At 34.9% G+C, this 17566-nt stretch overlaps 1 protein-coding gene across 1 annotated transcript; it reads left to right on the top strand.

The window, feature by feature from the left end:
* The first annotated feature begins 8320 nt into the window (after positions 1-8320).
* LOC109091497 (ADP-ribosylation factor-like protein 8B-A) lies at positions 8321-17292 on the top strand. Its single transcript, XM_042758719.1, has 7 exons — positions 8321-8575; positions 14663-14743; positions 14856-14929; positions 15033-15126; positions 15213-15280; positions 16157-16227; positions 16317-17292. Exons 1-7 carry the CDS (start codon positions 8453-8455, stop codon positions 16364-16366), a joined length of 561 nt encoding a protein of 186 aa, XP_042614653.1. The 5' UTR covers positions 8321-8452; the 3' UTR covers positions 16367-17292.
* The last annotated feature ends 274 nt before the right edge of the window (positions 17293-17566 follow it).

Genomic DNA, 17566 nt, shown 5'->3' with positions numbered 1-17566 from the left:
CCTGACACCACTGAAGTCACGTCATCCGCCACTTACTGCTTAAACTGTAATGAGTACTTGTGTTTTTAGCTGACATGAAAAGAGAGAAGTTGTCCTTTCACCAGACTGGTACAAACCTGTTCCCTATTGGGGCCTCATGTGGTAAGATGCCACATGATTACTATCATGCATGGTGATACAAACTGAAAATGTGTACGACTGTTTTACTTCTGTGGAACGAACACAAGATAAGATTTTCTGGAAAATGTGTCAAGGTTTTGTCCATATAAAAAGGTTCCAAAATAATCTATCTTTGGGTTCCCCAAAGAACCTTTCAGTGAACAGACCTTAAAAGATATATTTTTTTTTCCGGTCTGAAGAACATTAATATAAAATATAGCCTCAAGCAGCGAATAACAGGGTTCAAGCACTTTAAGGCCTTTATGCATCAATGCTGTTGTGGTCTAGGCCAACCTGAAATTTTAGGGTGACATCAGAACACATCAATGATAATGAATAATGTAACACTCACATACACACACTGAAATCAAAGGGTTTATGTATAATACTTAATACACACTAAGCATACTTGCACACACATGCAAACATGTTTTGTTGCAGATATAGAGATCTGAAGTAAATTATAGGTAACAAAATGCTTACTGCATGTCTTCTTTTTATAACACAATTTTCAATTGCACAGTTTTTCACTGCAGTCATAATGAGCCATAATTGTAAAATGTGATTCCTCAATGTATAAGTAAAATAGTAAACTTTGACAAAATGTGATTTTACATGATATGATAGTGATTTCTTAATGTATAAGTATGAATCTAAAAGCAAAACATGTGAAAATAATTAACGAGTACAATGAACCAATTAGTTATTGAGTACTATGAGCCAATTAGTGGTCCTCTGTTGCCATCTATTCGTTATAATGGCAATTTCCGGGAATTTGCCATTGAAACATATGGTTTTCACCATTTTAACTGTTATTAGAGGCAACTATTGTCCGAGCTCCATCAATTTTGCATTTTGCATACTTGTTCTAGAATCATGACACATGCATTTGATGTGATTTACAGGGAATTGGGTACACTAGGTAAAGACCATATTATTAAATGGCCCTGTTATAACTGTTCAAATGCAAAGCTGTTCAGCGTTGCTTTGATAATTATTGACAATGAGAGTCCAAATAATTGTACTGCACCTATTTTATTTAGGTTGAGCAAAAAAACCTATGGCTAGTTTGCAAAAGTAGATTTTTTATATAATCTCAAGTATTTAAGGAACAGTTTGATTGACAGCAGTGGTCCAAGAGTCAAAGCTGATCAGAATGAGGAGATCTATTGTATGATATGAAGATCCAGTGTATGTGTGAATATATGAACAGTGTGAATATATTAACATTTTTTAGCAAGTTAAGGTCACCTATCATAGCAATATTGTGTTATAGCGCCACCTAAGGTCAGATCTCCTTGAAACTTTACATACTTCTTTAGAATCAAGAGTTGCATGTGCTCACCTTTCATGGTTTTGAGTTTTCGTTTAGGATTTATAGGCTTTTGGTATATTTGGCCACAAACATATTTTTAAATGTCCCTCTTATAGCTGTCCAAATCAATTTTTTTATTATTATTATTTGGACAGAGCTCGTCATGAATGTTTGTCTGTGATATGTGGATATTTTGAAGGGGTAAGTGAAAGAGAACTGTACAGTATGGTGGAGAAATCAAAACAAATGAACATAACTGCACACAGAAGAAACATACTGTGGTTAATACATAGTTTCAGACAAAGAGAGTGCAGTTTTCCCTGAAAACCACTACTGCAAATTTGAAATTGATTTAATAAAAGAATTCAAACGAGTAGTGATTATTAAGTGACTTAAATTTTAGTACAATATTGTCAGTGTTGACTCTTTTTGGTACATTTGCTTAACGAAAATAGTTCCAAAGATCACAGCAGAACAGTTGCGCATCTCTGAGCAACACACAGTGGTGGTTCCTTACTGAATGATTCACGTTTTTAAAATAATAATTTGAGTCAATGATTCAGTGATTCATTCTTGAATGAATCAGCCGTCTGAACGAATCGTTTGACTCACTGCTCAATGACTCACTCATTACAGTTTTTTTCAATTGCTAACATCCTTTTGTCCAGTCTGTAGTAACATTTTCAAAACACTATACACAATTAGCACAACATCAGTCTGTTGTGACCATACCTTTAACAAAATTCATGTTGTTTTCACACAATATTCAGTAAGTTAACACGTTTCTAAAATGCTTAAATTTTATTTTCACACAAGCTTACCCCATACCAAAATCAAAGATCTTTCTTATCTTTTTTACATATGCTTAAACACAGCATGACAGAAATGAAGACGTAATGTTCCAAACTTTAAATATAGTGTAAAGCCTCTACTTCTGCAACAACAGCAACTCAAAAGTATTGAAAAATATCTCTATACAAAATATTGTAACAACTGATAAGCATTTTTAAGTAACAGATCACTAAAATATTTAAAAATAGCTGATTCCAGTCTCAGTGGGAGGAATAGTCAGGTGTTGATGCTCTTTCAATTACGTCAACATAGAGTAAAAAAGACCTATTTGAACTGGTTTTGCTGGTGCAGAACAACACAAAGAATCAGAGAGAGAAAAAATAATGCCTGGGAGAGGGAGAGGAATAGTTAGGTCAGAAGAAGATAGGTAAGGGAGAAGAAGAGGTAAGGGAGGGGTAAGAATGTGTGCTGGACTGTGCATTTTTATGTTTGTTTGTTTTTCCCTCTTTCACATGTGGAACCTATGGAAGCTTATTTCTGCCATGGAATATAAAGGGTAAAGGGTAATTGTGACTTTTTTTCATCTCACAGTTCTGACTTTTATTTCTTGCAGTTGTGAATTTATCTCACAATTCTGATAAAGTCTGAATTGCAAGATGTAAACTCGCAATTCCAAGAATAGAAGTCCAAATTTTGAGATAAAAAGTTCAAAATTACTGTTTTTACTTTTTTATCCTGTGATGAAAACTTGCATAATAACCAAAGGCCATGTATGTTGTAATTTTTGTTGATCTCTGGCATCAGCTACCATGGGGCTCCATCCACATCCAACCCCCTCCCACTGGAGAGCAATGTCAATCAAGGTTCCAATTGAATTTCTGCATAGATGACGCTATTTTTTTCTATTGTACATTCTATAAAGTAATGACTCATTCAGTTTTAGATAGTATTTTGCCAAGAATTAACACATTCAACACTTAAAAATCTAAAATGGGTTTCAGTTGAAGGTAACTACAGTTTTATACAGACGCTAGGACACATTTCTCAATACTTAGTTCACTTTTGCAAAACTCTTCACACAGTTCTCTTAACCAACTTTCAGCTTGGCAAATCAGTTAATTTCACATTCAAAATGCACTGAAACTACCAAAACACTTTATTCAGGTCTCAAATCAACTCATTCTTCCAGAACGCTAGCAAAGGTTGACAGCCGACAAACACACTTTGTCACCCACAAAACAACGACCTAAAAAACACTAACAACATGTAGCATTATACAGTGTTTTCTTGTGTAAAACAAGGACACATCTCTGTTTATAATTCACTGCAATATATGTTACTGGAATGAATCAGACATGATGCAGAATTCATCAATATTTTATGTCGTTTATTAATTTTTATTTTTTATTTTTTGCACTGAGTAATTCCAAAATACAAGAATTTGTATACACACCATCCACTGATACAGATACAATTGTAATGCTAATCTACTCGGTCTTCTCCATTTGGCCACAGGTTCTCATCCACATCACATCTTATGTCATCTAGGGCAATACACCTAGGAAAGAATCTTCTGGCATGCCTGATCCATCCCTGGCAATCTTCTGCTGATACGTCCAGGCATCCAGCATTCATTGCGTCCAGGAGGGACATTTGATCATGTGGATGGTCATATTTATAATTGTTTTTATAGCATTTAATTTTAAGATTTAAAATATATTTCATTCAAATATTACTGTAGAAATTTAGCAAATTGCTGTCTTACACATTTTTATAATATTTTTGAACATAAAACAAAAATTTAACAAAACAGAAAACAATAATTAATAAATTGTAAATTGGCCTGTTTGTACAAAGAGTTTTTGGCAGTTGTTGTGTCTGAGTGAGAAAAGAATTCATGAAATTTGAGAGATGTAGTCATTGAATGCATTTTGTGCCAAAACAATGATAATTGATCCTCAGTTTAGCCCACATACAGTATAGACTTCTGTTGTGCTCACTGTGTGAAGAATTTTGCAAAAGTGGCCTAAGTATTGATAAATGTGTCCTAGCGTCTGTAAAAAACTGTAAATTACAAAAAACAATGGATTTTTATATTGTCTATATGCAGGTAGAACTGAAACATGTATGTCAAACGTACAAGAAAGTTATGCAGTTTTTGTAAAGCCATAAACTGTTAGTATTTTGACAGTCACTGTGCTATGATTGACTATATATTCCTATTGGATAGAAAGGTAGTTATAATGTTTTGTCTGAATTACTCAATTTTGAATTGGGTTTGCTGTGTTTTGATAGAGTTAGTATATGTAGAAAAAGGTATTCAGCATTTTGAAATGTAGAGTTTGTATTTATTTAACAAAATGTGGTTTTGGCCAGAAAATTAACTATTTGGCTAATTGTGTGATGTAGTGTTGCTGTGTTAAGAGTTTAGAAAAAGTACTTTAAGTATTGGTAAACGCTTGTTAGCAATTGAAAAAAAATTTAAGACGGTCACTTACTTACTGCCACCTACTGACGTTTTTCTTTCATATTTAAAAGTAGCTTATCATTGCATTTTTTCCCCAACATTTCGTATTTGTATATTAAAAAAAAAAAAAAAAACTGATTTAAAACACCAAGCTCATAACATTTGTTAATACTGTTTTCATTTGATTGGTAACAGCCCTATAGTGTCTTATATTAAATTAAATTATTAATAACATAAGAGTTTGAAATGAAAGATGACACAGGCATTTAATGGAAAAAAACACCCTTTTTATAGGCAAAAAAAAAAAAAAAATCATTTTAAATAATTTTTAGTACACAGTAACTTTAGTCATATAAAACCTAATTTGCCAGTGAAAATACGTGATTGGCTAATTTTGGAAAACCCCTAGCCACTGTGGCTGGAGAGCAAAAAAAGTTAGTCAAGTCCTGCATGCAGTGAATATTTACGATTGCAGTTAAAAATGTGTTTTTTAAAGGGGTCATGTGATGCAATTTAAATTTTTCCTTTCTCTTTAGAGAGTTACAAGCTCTTGGTGCATAAAGAAGATCTGTAAAGTTGCAAAGACTAAAGTCTCAAACCCAAAGAGATATTTTTTATAAAAGTTAAGAGTCAACCACGCCCCCCTAAAACGGCTCGTTCTAACACACCCCCACATGGCTACGTCACGATGTGGGAAAATTTGCATAACACCGCCCAAATATTCACGCAAAGAAAGAAGGCGTAACTTTTATTCTCGCTTTGTTCCGACGCAGTTTTCAAACCACTATTGTATCACACACTGTGCAGGTGCTTGTATCAAAATGGCAATACCACGTGACTGATGACGATGAAGCGTCGAACGTCATGCAGTATATCGGAAGGTCGGGACAGCTGGTTTGAAAAAAATGGTGCTTCACGATCCCACCCGATGCATAAAATGATTATTCAGCCACTTTGAGTGCAGTCAGTACATTTATTCGTGTTTTATAAATGGGGTCTCAGAGACTCAGAACAGAACATAACCGTAACAGTTTACCCGAACTATTTTTTCAGCTACACACGTAAATGATTAATTATGATCACGTTTGTGTATTTTATAGGCCTATTATTGATCAGTATGTGAATCCGTTGACCAAGCTATACATGACACGAGTTGTGGTCTTACTGGCACAAATTTCTATCTAATTATATCATATTAGATAGAACTGTATTGATCCCAGATTGATTCCATTCTTGTATGTCACGGACTCGGACTTCCAAAGCTTTGTTTGGTCACATGCTTTTTCAAACCATCCTCTGTGAGATATTGTGGAGAAAACAATTCCGACCACCAGATGTCGCTAATGTGCATTGTATTGAAAGCTTCGAGTAATGAACCGTTTTTCGGCACAATTTCATGAAAGCCTCAAACGCGTCAGAAAGCCTCGGTTTCTCATCACTAGATGGAGCAGTTGAAAACAATAATAAAACAGCACTTGGTGTCTAAAAAGACAACACGGCAAGACAAGGCAAACATGACAAGATTGTCACGAGCGAAGCATTGCACAACATACAACTACGGTCTGACAAAAGACTAACCACGAGAGGATCTAAGATAGGGAGGGCTAATGAGGAATGAATGGCAACAGGTGTGTCAGAAAACACTAATGAGAGTTAAGAATAACGAGTGGGAAGAGAAAACGCCACACTGACAGCAGAGCTCATAGCGAGCTGTCAAAACAAAACCCATGTGCTCTGAGACAAGGCACACAGACACTAACAAACAACAGAACACGGCAGATCAGACCGAAGTCACGACACAAGTGTGTACAGTGAACGATGGACAAAAACAAGTTACTTCAAAATACATTCTCTTCTGTTTCACAGAAGAAAGAAAATGCAAGTTTGGAAATAACATGAGGGTGAGTAACTGTTGACAGAATTTTCATTTCTGGATTAACTGTGACCCACAACCTTATATGATCTGTGAAACTGTGTTTTTCATAGATATTTCCTGGATATTCACATCCAGCCAGGGCCGTAGCTGGGGTTTGCGGGGCCCCAGTGCAGGTTCCTTGTTTGAAATTGTTTATTTTGTATGTTTGTTTATTTATTTATTTGTGCTATTTACATAATGTTTAAGTTTTTTCAAGTTTTTCAAGTTATTCAAGGTGCAGAAACTGAATAATCAAATGTTAAATAGCACTGCATAGTCGTCACTGTAAAAATTAAATATACAATCAAACCAAAATTTATTCAGACACCTTCAACATTTCTCAACAGTCCACTGTATGAAGAATTTTTGGGCATGTCACAGTTTACTTTATTTTGCTATACTCACTTTCATAAATGAAATAGTGTCCTGCACCCACTAGTAAAAAAAAAAAAAAAAAAACTGTTAAAACTGCTAAGTAATTCAGTCAAGAGCAGTGAGTGAGCAGTGAGCAGTGAGTGAAATTCCTATGATATAATTGCATCCTTTCACAGTAAGCAAACCATGCACACATAGGATGGTATTGCCTTCAGATACATGCAGTTGCAAATTATACAAGATGGAAAAGGATGAGGACTAGGAAGACCCTTGCAAGCATGATGTGCACAGCTTTCCTTGAAGGTTCTCTGTAATGTGAATAACACTGCACAAAGGTGTCATCTCAGTTTCAAAACTGATTCATAAGGAGGAATGAGCAGAGGGTGACGTTTATGTTTGCCAAAAAATCCTATCAACTAAACATATTAACTGAAGACGTGCAACGGGAGTGATGCTTCCTGTTAATTTTATATGTTACCTTGTAAGTGTAAAAACTGTTAAAAGACAGGCTTTCAAATTTTCTACAAGAGAAGAGAACAGTTTGCATTATGCAATTAAGTAACGCGTGTAATTAAACATTACAAATGTAAGGTTTCACAATTAACCACAATTAACAAGATTAACCTGGGGACATGGTAATGAATATAGAAGAAATATGTATTAGACCAAAGATTAACAGACACAACGGCCAGCCTTATTAATATGTATTGTTTCATATATGTCTTATTTTTTTTTATTTTTTTTTTTAAATGATGTTCTGATTTCTCTTTTGTCACATGTGAATACTTTCTATAGTCCACTTTTTATAGTCTAGGTTCTTCTGTACATATAAAATCCATCATTTGAATACTTTTGCTAAAAAAAACTATTTGTCTTGTTGTTGCATGTTAGGTTTTGACTATGCTTTTGTATGTGTGAAATATTTTAAATATTGTCACTGGAATTGTGTGTACATCTTATTTCCAATTATTAAAACTGTATTAGGGTCATCATTTTATTATTGTTTAGTGTACCGTAACACATGCTAAATATATTTTAGGTACAACATAACTTGCATAATGGGAACAACAAACTGGGACATCAAAACAAACACAGTTAATAAAATTAACATTAATATATTAAAATTTTAACATTAATTAACTATATTAGTTAACATAAACAATGAAACATATTTCTAATTTATTATTTTAATTTAATAATTTTTTTAATTTAAATTTTATTTAAATTTTTGACATTAGCTTAAAAGACTTTTCGCCGGAACTGCAAGCCTGCGCAAGAGTGGTGCAGCTTTAACGCTTTTGAACACACACTGAGTTCGCAAACGTTTCACAGTCATATGACAGTGGCCAGTTCCTCTCAAACACTACGTTACGATTCTAGTTGTGAAAAACATTGCAAACAACACAGACCTGTTTAATCAAGCATCAAAATGTTGGCACTCATTAACCGCCTCCTGGACTGGTTTAAGGCTCTATTTTGGAAGGAAGAAATGGAGTTAACCCTCGTCGGACTGCAGTATTCGGGGAAAACGACGTTTGTTAACGTAATCGCGGTGAGTGCTTGCGGTTAGCATGAGCTAGATCCAAGGTACGGAATGTCAGTCCAGTACACCAGGCACGTAACACGCTTGCTTACAGATAATAGATAATGAAGCTAAATTTATTTAAATTTACAGTTTATGATTAGGCAAGACCTACTCAGGGGCCGTAATTCTACGGTTTTGGGAAAGCTACCCGGCTAACATTAGCTCTTAGATGACCACCAATAATTTGATTGCGTAGTGTTTTGACTTCTGTTGACAGTTTACTAAATACATATGGCAAAATGAGCTCCCCATATCTCTGACGCGAAAAAATCTTGTAATAATGTCAACTCAGTTTAATCATTTGTTTTCTAGATCTGAGTTCTAGAGAGAAATTATAATCCTACTGCTTGTGGCAACTTAAACCTACTGGATGTATTGATTGTGTTATGGATGCATAAGGAGTGTTTTGGTCATGAAAGAGCCGAGAAGTAAAGAATAATTCACGCGGGAATGATTAGAGTGACATATTCAAAAAACATATTCCGAAATCAACAACACTTTTGAGAAACATGATGATGTAATGACTCCGGGTGTGTGTGTGTAGCTTTTGTTTTATTTTTTAAATCAGGTTTATTTTACATAGAGTGGGTCACCCCATCATGGGCCCCACCATGTTGGCTTTACATGATCAATCATGCAATTGATACATTTGCTATTATTAATAATAACAATTAAAAGCAACACAACCATTAAAGATGCACCATAATGGTGTCCTGAATACAGCCATACCTTTCTGGTAACAGAACATGGTAGCAGTCATATCTGCATGAAACACAAACTACCAACAACATGAAATTGGATTAAAGAATGTCTATTATATGGAAGTGTATGAAAGTCAGAAAAACAGACACTTTTCAAAGTAGCAACCATTAGTAAACAGACTTCATGCATTTACACTAAAAGTTGTCCGTATAAAGTTCCAAATCACTGGTACTATACGAGCAAACAAGAGCCACATAAACATGAACAAAAATGTACTGCGTGCACCCTTAAAGAAGAATAATATTAATCAAGGCTGTTTAATATTTCAGTTAATAAATCAGTGGTTGTACAGGATTTCATGCTCAAATATCCTGTTGTTGTTGTTCCTTTGATGAGCTTGTTTTTGCTGTTGGGAAACTGGATGTGTGGTCTTGGAAGCACATGAGTCATCTTGCTTTCTTATCTTCTCCGCAACATCAGCATTCACCCATGCAGGTATCATCGATCAAAAGTGAGTTCTTTGCACATTATATAGGCAAGACGGTGACATGCTGCTTGATGCTTGTTCTGCATAAGCCTAGATGTCACTAATAAGTTCCTAATAGTAAGTACTGTTCATCTGTGTTGCATTGTTGGTGCAACTAGTGCCCTGTGTCTGACTGGACCACATTTGGGGACAAAAAAAAAGTATATAACCTACACCCTCAAGAAAGTAGGACTTATTCTGCAAGATCATTCCTAACCCTGATCTTAATCCTATCTAAAGACAGAACAAAGCACAAAAGTGATTTTTGTACATAGAAAATACAGTTCAGCTGGTCAGGTAGTTAAAGGTTTAGTGTAATTAATTATAATAGTATTGTGCAATAATGAAAAAACATTCATAAATGGTGAAGAAACAGATTTTCTGAGTTATTTGATCTGTCTTTAATAATTTTCCCATTAAGATGGACATTTTACATTTACATTTAGACATTTAGCAGACACTTGTATCCAAAGCAACTTACAAATGACGACAATGGAAGCAATCAAAAACAACAAAAGAGCAATAATATACAAGTGCTATAACAAGTCTCATAGAATCAGTTCTTATCTAAAGAATAGTTGCAGAATTGCAGTACCTTGTGTTTTGGTGCATTTTAAAGGCATTTTATGTTTGGGTGCCAGTCTGATTTTGTTTTTAGTGCATGGTATGGTGTGAGAGTCATTCAACCTCTTTTTTTATGTCTTAATGATAGTGCTCTGCATAGATAGTGTTCCTTGGATGATCCAGGGTTTTTTTTCTATTATTACAAGTTTCTTTGAATCAATGTTGAAAACAGTTGTGCTGCCTAATTTTTTGTGGAAATGGTGATAATTGTTTTCAGGAGTCTTTGATGAATATAAAGTTCAAATGAACATTACCATTTAAAATTTGTCATGGTTTATCAATCACCTAAAGATCAACATGGAGTACCACCATTTGTCTGTGTCTGCATTTTGGGATGCATTGTATATATGTGTGTGTGTGTTTGTGTGAATTTAGACAATGTGGGAGTTTCTGGCATTAGTCACAAGACTCAGACACATTTTAATGCGGTTCTTCCTGGTCAAGTGTCGTCCCCATCATGTGATTTGGTGCATGAGTACAAAATAACATAATGTGCCAGTCACAGTATTTCAGTTACATTTCTTTGTCTGCATTGGTAGAAGGCTAGATAGTGTAAGGTTGAAATGTGTCTTTTAATGTGGTAAACTAAGAAAGCCTTTCAGATTTCAATTGTGTCTCTCAAAAGAGGTGTTCAGTGTGCACATTTTCCTAGTATGATGTTTTATTTGTAGTTCTGTTTTCTGTAATCACTTCCCTCAAACTGTTGGAGAGCATGTGTGGAATTTTCAGAATGTTTCTCTCCCAAAAAGGTCTGATTGACCTTTTGAGGGAGAGTTCTTTAAGCTCAAGGTCTTCTGCATTTCTGGCATGATTATGAATCACGAGTATGAAAGGGAAGTCTTAAAACCTGGAGCCCCTTCATAAGCAGTGGCGTACATATCATGTGACTATATAAGTCAGATTCATCACCTAAACTTCATGAATTGGTCACACATTTTTGCATTTTGCATCATGTAATATGAATATTCATTGGTTGGGAAAATTTCCCTTGGATGTTTGATATTGTTCGGTTCAACTGAAGAGGATTTTGATGTGGAGACCAGTTCATAGAATTGATGTTAATGTTGAGTAGCTTCAAAGTAAATGCTTCATACAGTGAAAGATAGGGATGTAATGATTCATTCAACTCACGGTTCGATTTGATTCACGATTTTGATTTACGATTCGATTCGATTCACAATTTTTCTTTTAACAAAATGAGATTTAAGACAAATTATAAATTAAATGTGTCCTTTTATTATTGCTTGGACAAAATTCTGCACATTTCTTTGTGAAATTGAAATATAATACTAATAATCATATACTAACATAGCACCTGCATACTATTGCTTTTTTGTTGGTTTTGATTGCTTCTATTTTCCACATTTGTAAGTCGCTTAAGTCGATAAAATCGTCTGCTAAATAACAAAATGTAAATATAAGGTAAATAACAAAACTAAATTGAAATTTTTAAAACAAGCCACAAATCAAATAAAAAAGTAACACAAATTAAATATCTTCATATAAACAAAATAAGGCTTTGTCTGTGCTCTTTCCTTTAAAATGAGAGACAACCACTGCATTTTAATCATGATCCAAACAAAGATGCTGCACAAATGCAACATGAGCAGTTTTTAATCTAAATTAGATTGTATAAATTTGAAATTTGAAGCAAAAACAGAATAGTTTAACTTCAGTTTTGTGAAACTATAAATAAAAAATATCTGCATGAAACAGAAACAGCAGACAAGCTGAATGAGATGGAGATTCACTCTCTGCCAGCAGGTGGCGCTTAAAGTGTTTGCTTGGTTTCCGCTGTAAACAAAGCAGCGCTGCACTTATGAACTTTAATATGCATTATACAGTGGCAAGATGAAAATAAAAAAATACAATCTAAACTTTTCTAAAGACTTGCAATTTGTTTGGAATCTCAACTGGTTTGAATAGTCACATATTTGAGTCGATTTTCAACCAGCTCACGGTTAATCGTTACATCCCTAGTTAAAGACAACCTAAACTCATGACGAAAACATACCTGTGGGAACTTTTTTTAATTTGTTTTTGGATTGACATTTTTATAGCCTAAACTTGAGAGGATTTGTTTTGGAGAGAAACTAATAACTGTTTTTATAATGTTTGTAATCATTTTGCTTTAACCTACAGGCATTTTAGCCTTCATTTTTTCGGAAAGTAATAGGCTAATAAAATGCGACGTGAGCTGCAACTTATGTTTTTTTTTTTTTTTTTCAATCTCAAAACGCAGTCTTTATACAAGTGTTTTTTTTTAACAATGCAGCAAATATTTTTAAATATTTTAAAAATACATTAATGTTTTTAAAGTGTTGATAGATTTTTTTTGTTTGTTTGTTTAGTAGCCTACATTTGGCCAAAATCTAGAAAAGATGATGCTGTATTGGCTGTGACTAAGAGCAGCGGGTTATAGGCTAACGTTACCAGATCTCTTCCTGTTTTTTCTTTTTGAGTAAAGAAAACGCTGTACTTTATTATTATTATTATTATTATTATTATTATTATTATTATTATTATTATTAGGCAAATTATAGTCAAAGAAAATCGTTTTTAAAAAAATAACGTTATTAACCAGTATTTCTTCCACCCGAACCGTTTTTTAGAACGGTAATAATATCAGAGGAACGCAGGAACAAAAACATTAAAATATTGATTCTGTTCGGAGCGAGCCGATTGAATTTTTTTTTTCCGTTTTCAAGTCCTGATCAAAACTGATTCATATCAAGAGAGCTGGTCTTGTGGTTGAGATGTGAGATGTTAGAATAGTCCTGGCTCATTAGTGGTTATCAGTGACGTGACTTATAATAAAAAGAATTAATTGCTAAATGGGTGAACAGATTTCTTTTTGAGATTGAATAAGTTGTTTGAATAAACATGATGAATGTAAGAAATTCTAAATTACAAGTTCTCAAACAGTTAACGTTTGGTGCCATGATGGTGTCGATTGCAAGTTTTTGTGTACAATACTGTAGTGTTGCTCGATTATTGCAAAAATCATAATCATGATTATTTTGGTCAATATTGTGATCACAGTTATTTAACAGGATTATGAGGGGGCCATATGACCAAAACTTTATATGAGTGATTTATTTAAAGATAAGTGATACTGAATATGTATTTTCTGTAAATAAGGTTGCTATGACATCTACATTGCAGAGACCAGCGGAATTTCAAACAAACAAACAGACAAAAAGTCATCAAAATTATTGAAAATAATTAAACTGTCAGACAGTAATAAAAAAGCAAAGGATGAATACAATAGCATAAAAATATACAAATGAAACAAAATGTGCTTAAATGTTTTTTTTTATGCAAGTGTCAAGCAGTTTACAGCCAGAAATTAATAATCAAATGTAAAATAAAACAGCATAGTAGTCTTCACTGTAAGAATGAAACTTTTTTGTTTCTTATTAAAGCTACAAAAATCCTTCACTCAAAAGAAGTGTGTGATTTTGAATTTGTCTTTTGTTTTTTGATTAATAAGCACACAGTCGCAGCAGGAAAATAGCCTGCTGTCACTTTAAGAGCTGCATGGATCCAACTTACCGTTACACGTTTCATTCTCAACTCTTTAGGTTAATTTATTACATGACTGATGAATGTATACATGAATAAACACTAAGCGCAGCATTTGTACACATTTTTTCATGTATTTGACCATTTAGGTGTGCACCTTGAGCTAAAAGGGGGCAGCTGTGGCCTAATGGTTAGAGAATTGGACTTGTAACCAGAAGGTCACAGGTTCAAATCTCTGTGCCGGCAGGAGTTGTAGGTGGGGGGAGTGAATGAACAGCGCTCTTTTCCACCCTCAGTACCATGGCTGAAGTGCCCTTGAGCAAGGCACTGAACCCCCAGTTGCTTCCCGGGCGCTGGATATAGCTGCCCACTGCACCGGGTGTGTGTTCACGGTGTGTTCACTTCTCACTGCTGCAAACTGCCACAGAAACTGTACAAAAACCTGTCTCTCCATTACACATATTTTTCAATAAAACAAAGTTATACATTGCAGATCACTTTCATGTCACGACTTTCACTTTCAAAAGATGACTTTACATGTGTGTTCTGAGCACATATATCTTCCTGAGGAGCAGCACAAGTTCTCAGTTTTTAGGTGAGATAATGAAAGCAATTCACCACAAATCCAACTCCATGAGTTAATATTCTCTATGTCTCCCCCCCCCCCCCCCCCCCAGTCAGGCCAGTTCAGCGAAGACATGATTCCAACGGTCGGGTTCAACATGAGGAAGGTCACGAAAGGCAACGTCACCATCAAGGTTTGGTCCTAATGATTAATCTTGGCTTCTTGGGATTCAGGAGAAATATAAGGTGCAAGATTAATTGTAAATAATACATATTGAAACTAACATGGGTCTGATTATTGTGCAGGTCTGGGATATAGGAGGTCAGCCGAGGTTCAGGAGCATGTGGGAGCGATACTGTCGTGGAGTGAATGCAATAGTGTAAGTATCTATCCATCCTTCTTCAATGAGGGAAAGAGGCAAGTATTCTCAGTTATCAAGTAATAAAATGTGCATCCTTTCATTTCTCCACTTTCTCTCAAAGGTACATGGTGGATGCAGCAGACCGGGAGAAGGTTGAAGCTTCCAGAAATGAGCTGCACAATCTTTTAGACAAGCCACAGTTACAAGGAATCCCTGTAAGCCAGTTGTCTTTGTTTTTACAGTGCATCATTGCTCAGACATCTTCATTGCATCAGTTCTTATGAATGTATTTGTGTTTTAGGTGTTGGTGCTTGGGAATAAGAGAGATCTACCTAATGCGTTGGATGAGAAACAGCTAATTGAAAAAATGTAAGGAGCTGCGTGTGAAACACTACACATGCAGTAGATGTTTCCCAGTTGGCTTTTTGAATTAAAGTAATAAAAATTGAACATACTTACTTAAATAGATTTATGCACACTGTTTACATTAGAATGTTGAATGAAAAAAAAAAGAAGAAAATTAATTTCATTTTCAGCCAATGTCATCTTGGTCACGTGGGTAGGTGGGGAAATAAACTTTTAACCAATATAGCTTTTTATACTAATCAATAACTGGTCCATTCTCATGCATGTTCTTGAATTTGAAGGTAAGGTAGGACATTTATTACTGAAGCTGCTGCATTGAGAGCTACTGGAATGAAGATTGCTTTTACAGTCTCTGATCACATTCTGCCAAATCATATGATGCTAATAAGATTACCTTGCCATTATAGAAAACTGAATATAATTGCATTACTGGCTCTGGCCATCTCAGTTTATTTATTTTTATCTTCGTTTTAAAGGAATGCTCTATTTGTAAAAATCAGGTTCAGTTCTCTCTTGAGTAAAATAATCGCATACATTTTATTCACACAATGTCACCACATTTTTTATGCCAGTGTCAGATTGAGGTTTCTTTTCGTGTTTTCAGTGAATTGTGTGAGAATGAGATCAGTCACAATGTCTAGACCGGATTTTAACCAGCAGTCTGTATGAAAAGGAAAGGTTGTGTGATTTGGGGGTCTCATGTTGTTGCAAGAATTATTGCCATCTACTGGCTAAGAGTTACATGTGCTTCATTATTTCCTGTGTGCTCTTGTTGCAGGACTCAGTTGACAGTTTATCCTGAAATAACTAGTTGGCCTCAAATGAAACCATGCCATACAAATTGTTTTATTTATCCTGTCTCCTGTGCTATTTCTTTAGGAACTTGGCTGCTATTCAAGACCGGGAGATCTGCTGCTACTCTATTTCCTGCAAAGAGAAAGATAACATTGGTAAGTAATGAGGATGAGTTGTTTTGTCTGCTATATGATGTTGCTAACCTTTTCTTAAATTACACTGTTATGTCCCCTGAACCTCACAGACATTACACTTCAGTGGCTAATCCAGCACTCAAAGTCAAGAAGAAGCTGAAAGTGTCTTCAGAGGGCCCAAGTTTATCCGCTGCCATGTTACTCTCACACCACATCCTGCTCACTTTGTGAAACTGTACAGTTCTCCATACTGCCCCCCCTCACACTACCCTGCTTGTCTGTTCCCATAATTCTTCACAAGCTCCTCCTCCCAACTGCATCAGTTATGTCAAAGGTACATCAGTCGCTAAAAGACAGTAGTCTGCAGAATGAGTTTCTCCACCTCTTACAGCCTGCTGTCAGATGAACATTATGGATTCATGGTTTTGCAAATCCCAGCAGCTCCAGTGGTCTCCACTTGGGGTTTCCTGAACAAATATATTAAAAAACTGAGAAAAAAAAAAAAAATCAAACTTTAATATCGTGTTCTGCCTTTTTCCTCCAGTCTGTCAGATTATGCTCTTGAGAGCGTGTAATATCGTTTGGACTGTTGCTTTTATTTCTTTCCTTTTCTCCCCGCCCAAATTGTCTCTTGAGCAGTCTGTAATATTTAAATATGAGGAGCAGTCCAGTAAATAAACAGTTTAAATGAAGATTCAGAAAGATTTTTACAGAAGTGAGTGTAATTATATTTGAGAGGATGAATGTTTTGCTGGTAAAGGTATTCATTGAGCTCGATGAAGTCTTTGCATCCTGTTGATGAGCTGAGAGAGAGAGAGTAGGTGAAGTTAAAGTGCCTTGTGCAGTGTATCTGTCCCTCAAGATGAAAAGTATACCGGGTGTGCCTGCCTGGAACTAGATTGGATAAAGACAGCTTACTTTGAACTGCAAGAACTGAAGGCATGCTTTTTAAGGTAGATTATTGTACTGTTGTCATTATCAATTAAATATTTGTGAAAAGAGGCAAATGTTGCAAACCCCACTATTATCAATGCACTTTTGTAAATATAATGAACCAATAAATAGATTGTCAACATGTAGGAGGAATCTTGCATTGTTGTGGTTGATTTTTATTTTTATTATCTCAAGTTATGGTGAATCAAGTATGAAAAAGCTATACATGGATATGCTATCTCAGGTTTTCACATTCCAAGTTTGAAAGGTGCAGTACTTTTTTTTTTCTTTCAAACAGCTACTGCTAATTAAATCTCAAAACACATTGCTAGTGCTATTTCTATTTAAAATCAGCCTACATGTTTTAACGGTTTTGGTTTAAAATTTTAACTTGTAAAAAAATTCTTTCTAATTACTAAAAACAGTT

This window comes from Cyprinus carpio, chromosome A6 (genome assembly GCF_018340385.1).
Source record: "Cyprinus carpio isolate SPL01 chromosome A6, ASM1834038v1, whole genome shotgun sequence".
Lineage (NCBI taxonomy): Eukaryota > Metazoa > Chordata > Actinopteri > Cypriniformes > Cyprinidae > Cyprinus > Cyprinus carpio.
This window is presented reverse-complemented; position numbering and strand designations above follow the sequence as displayed.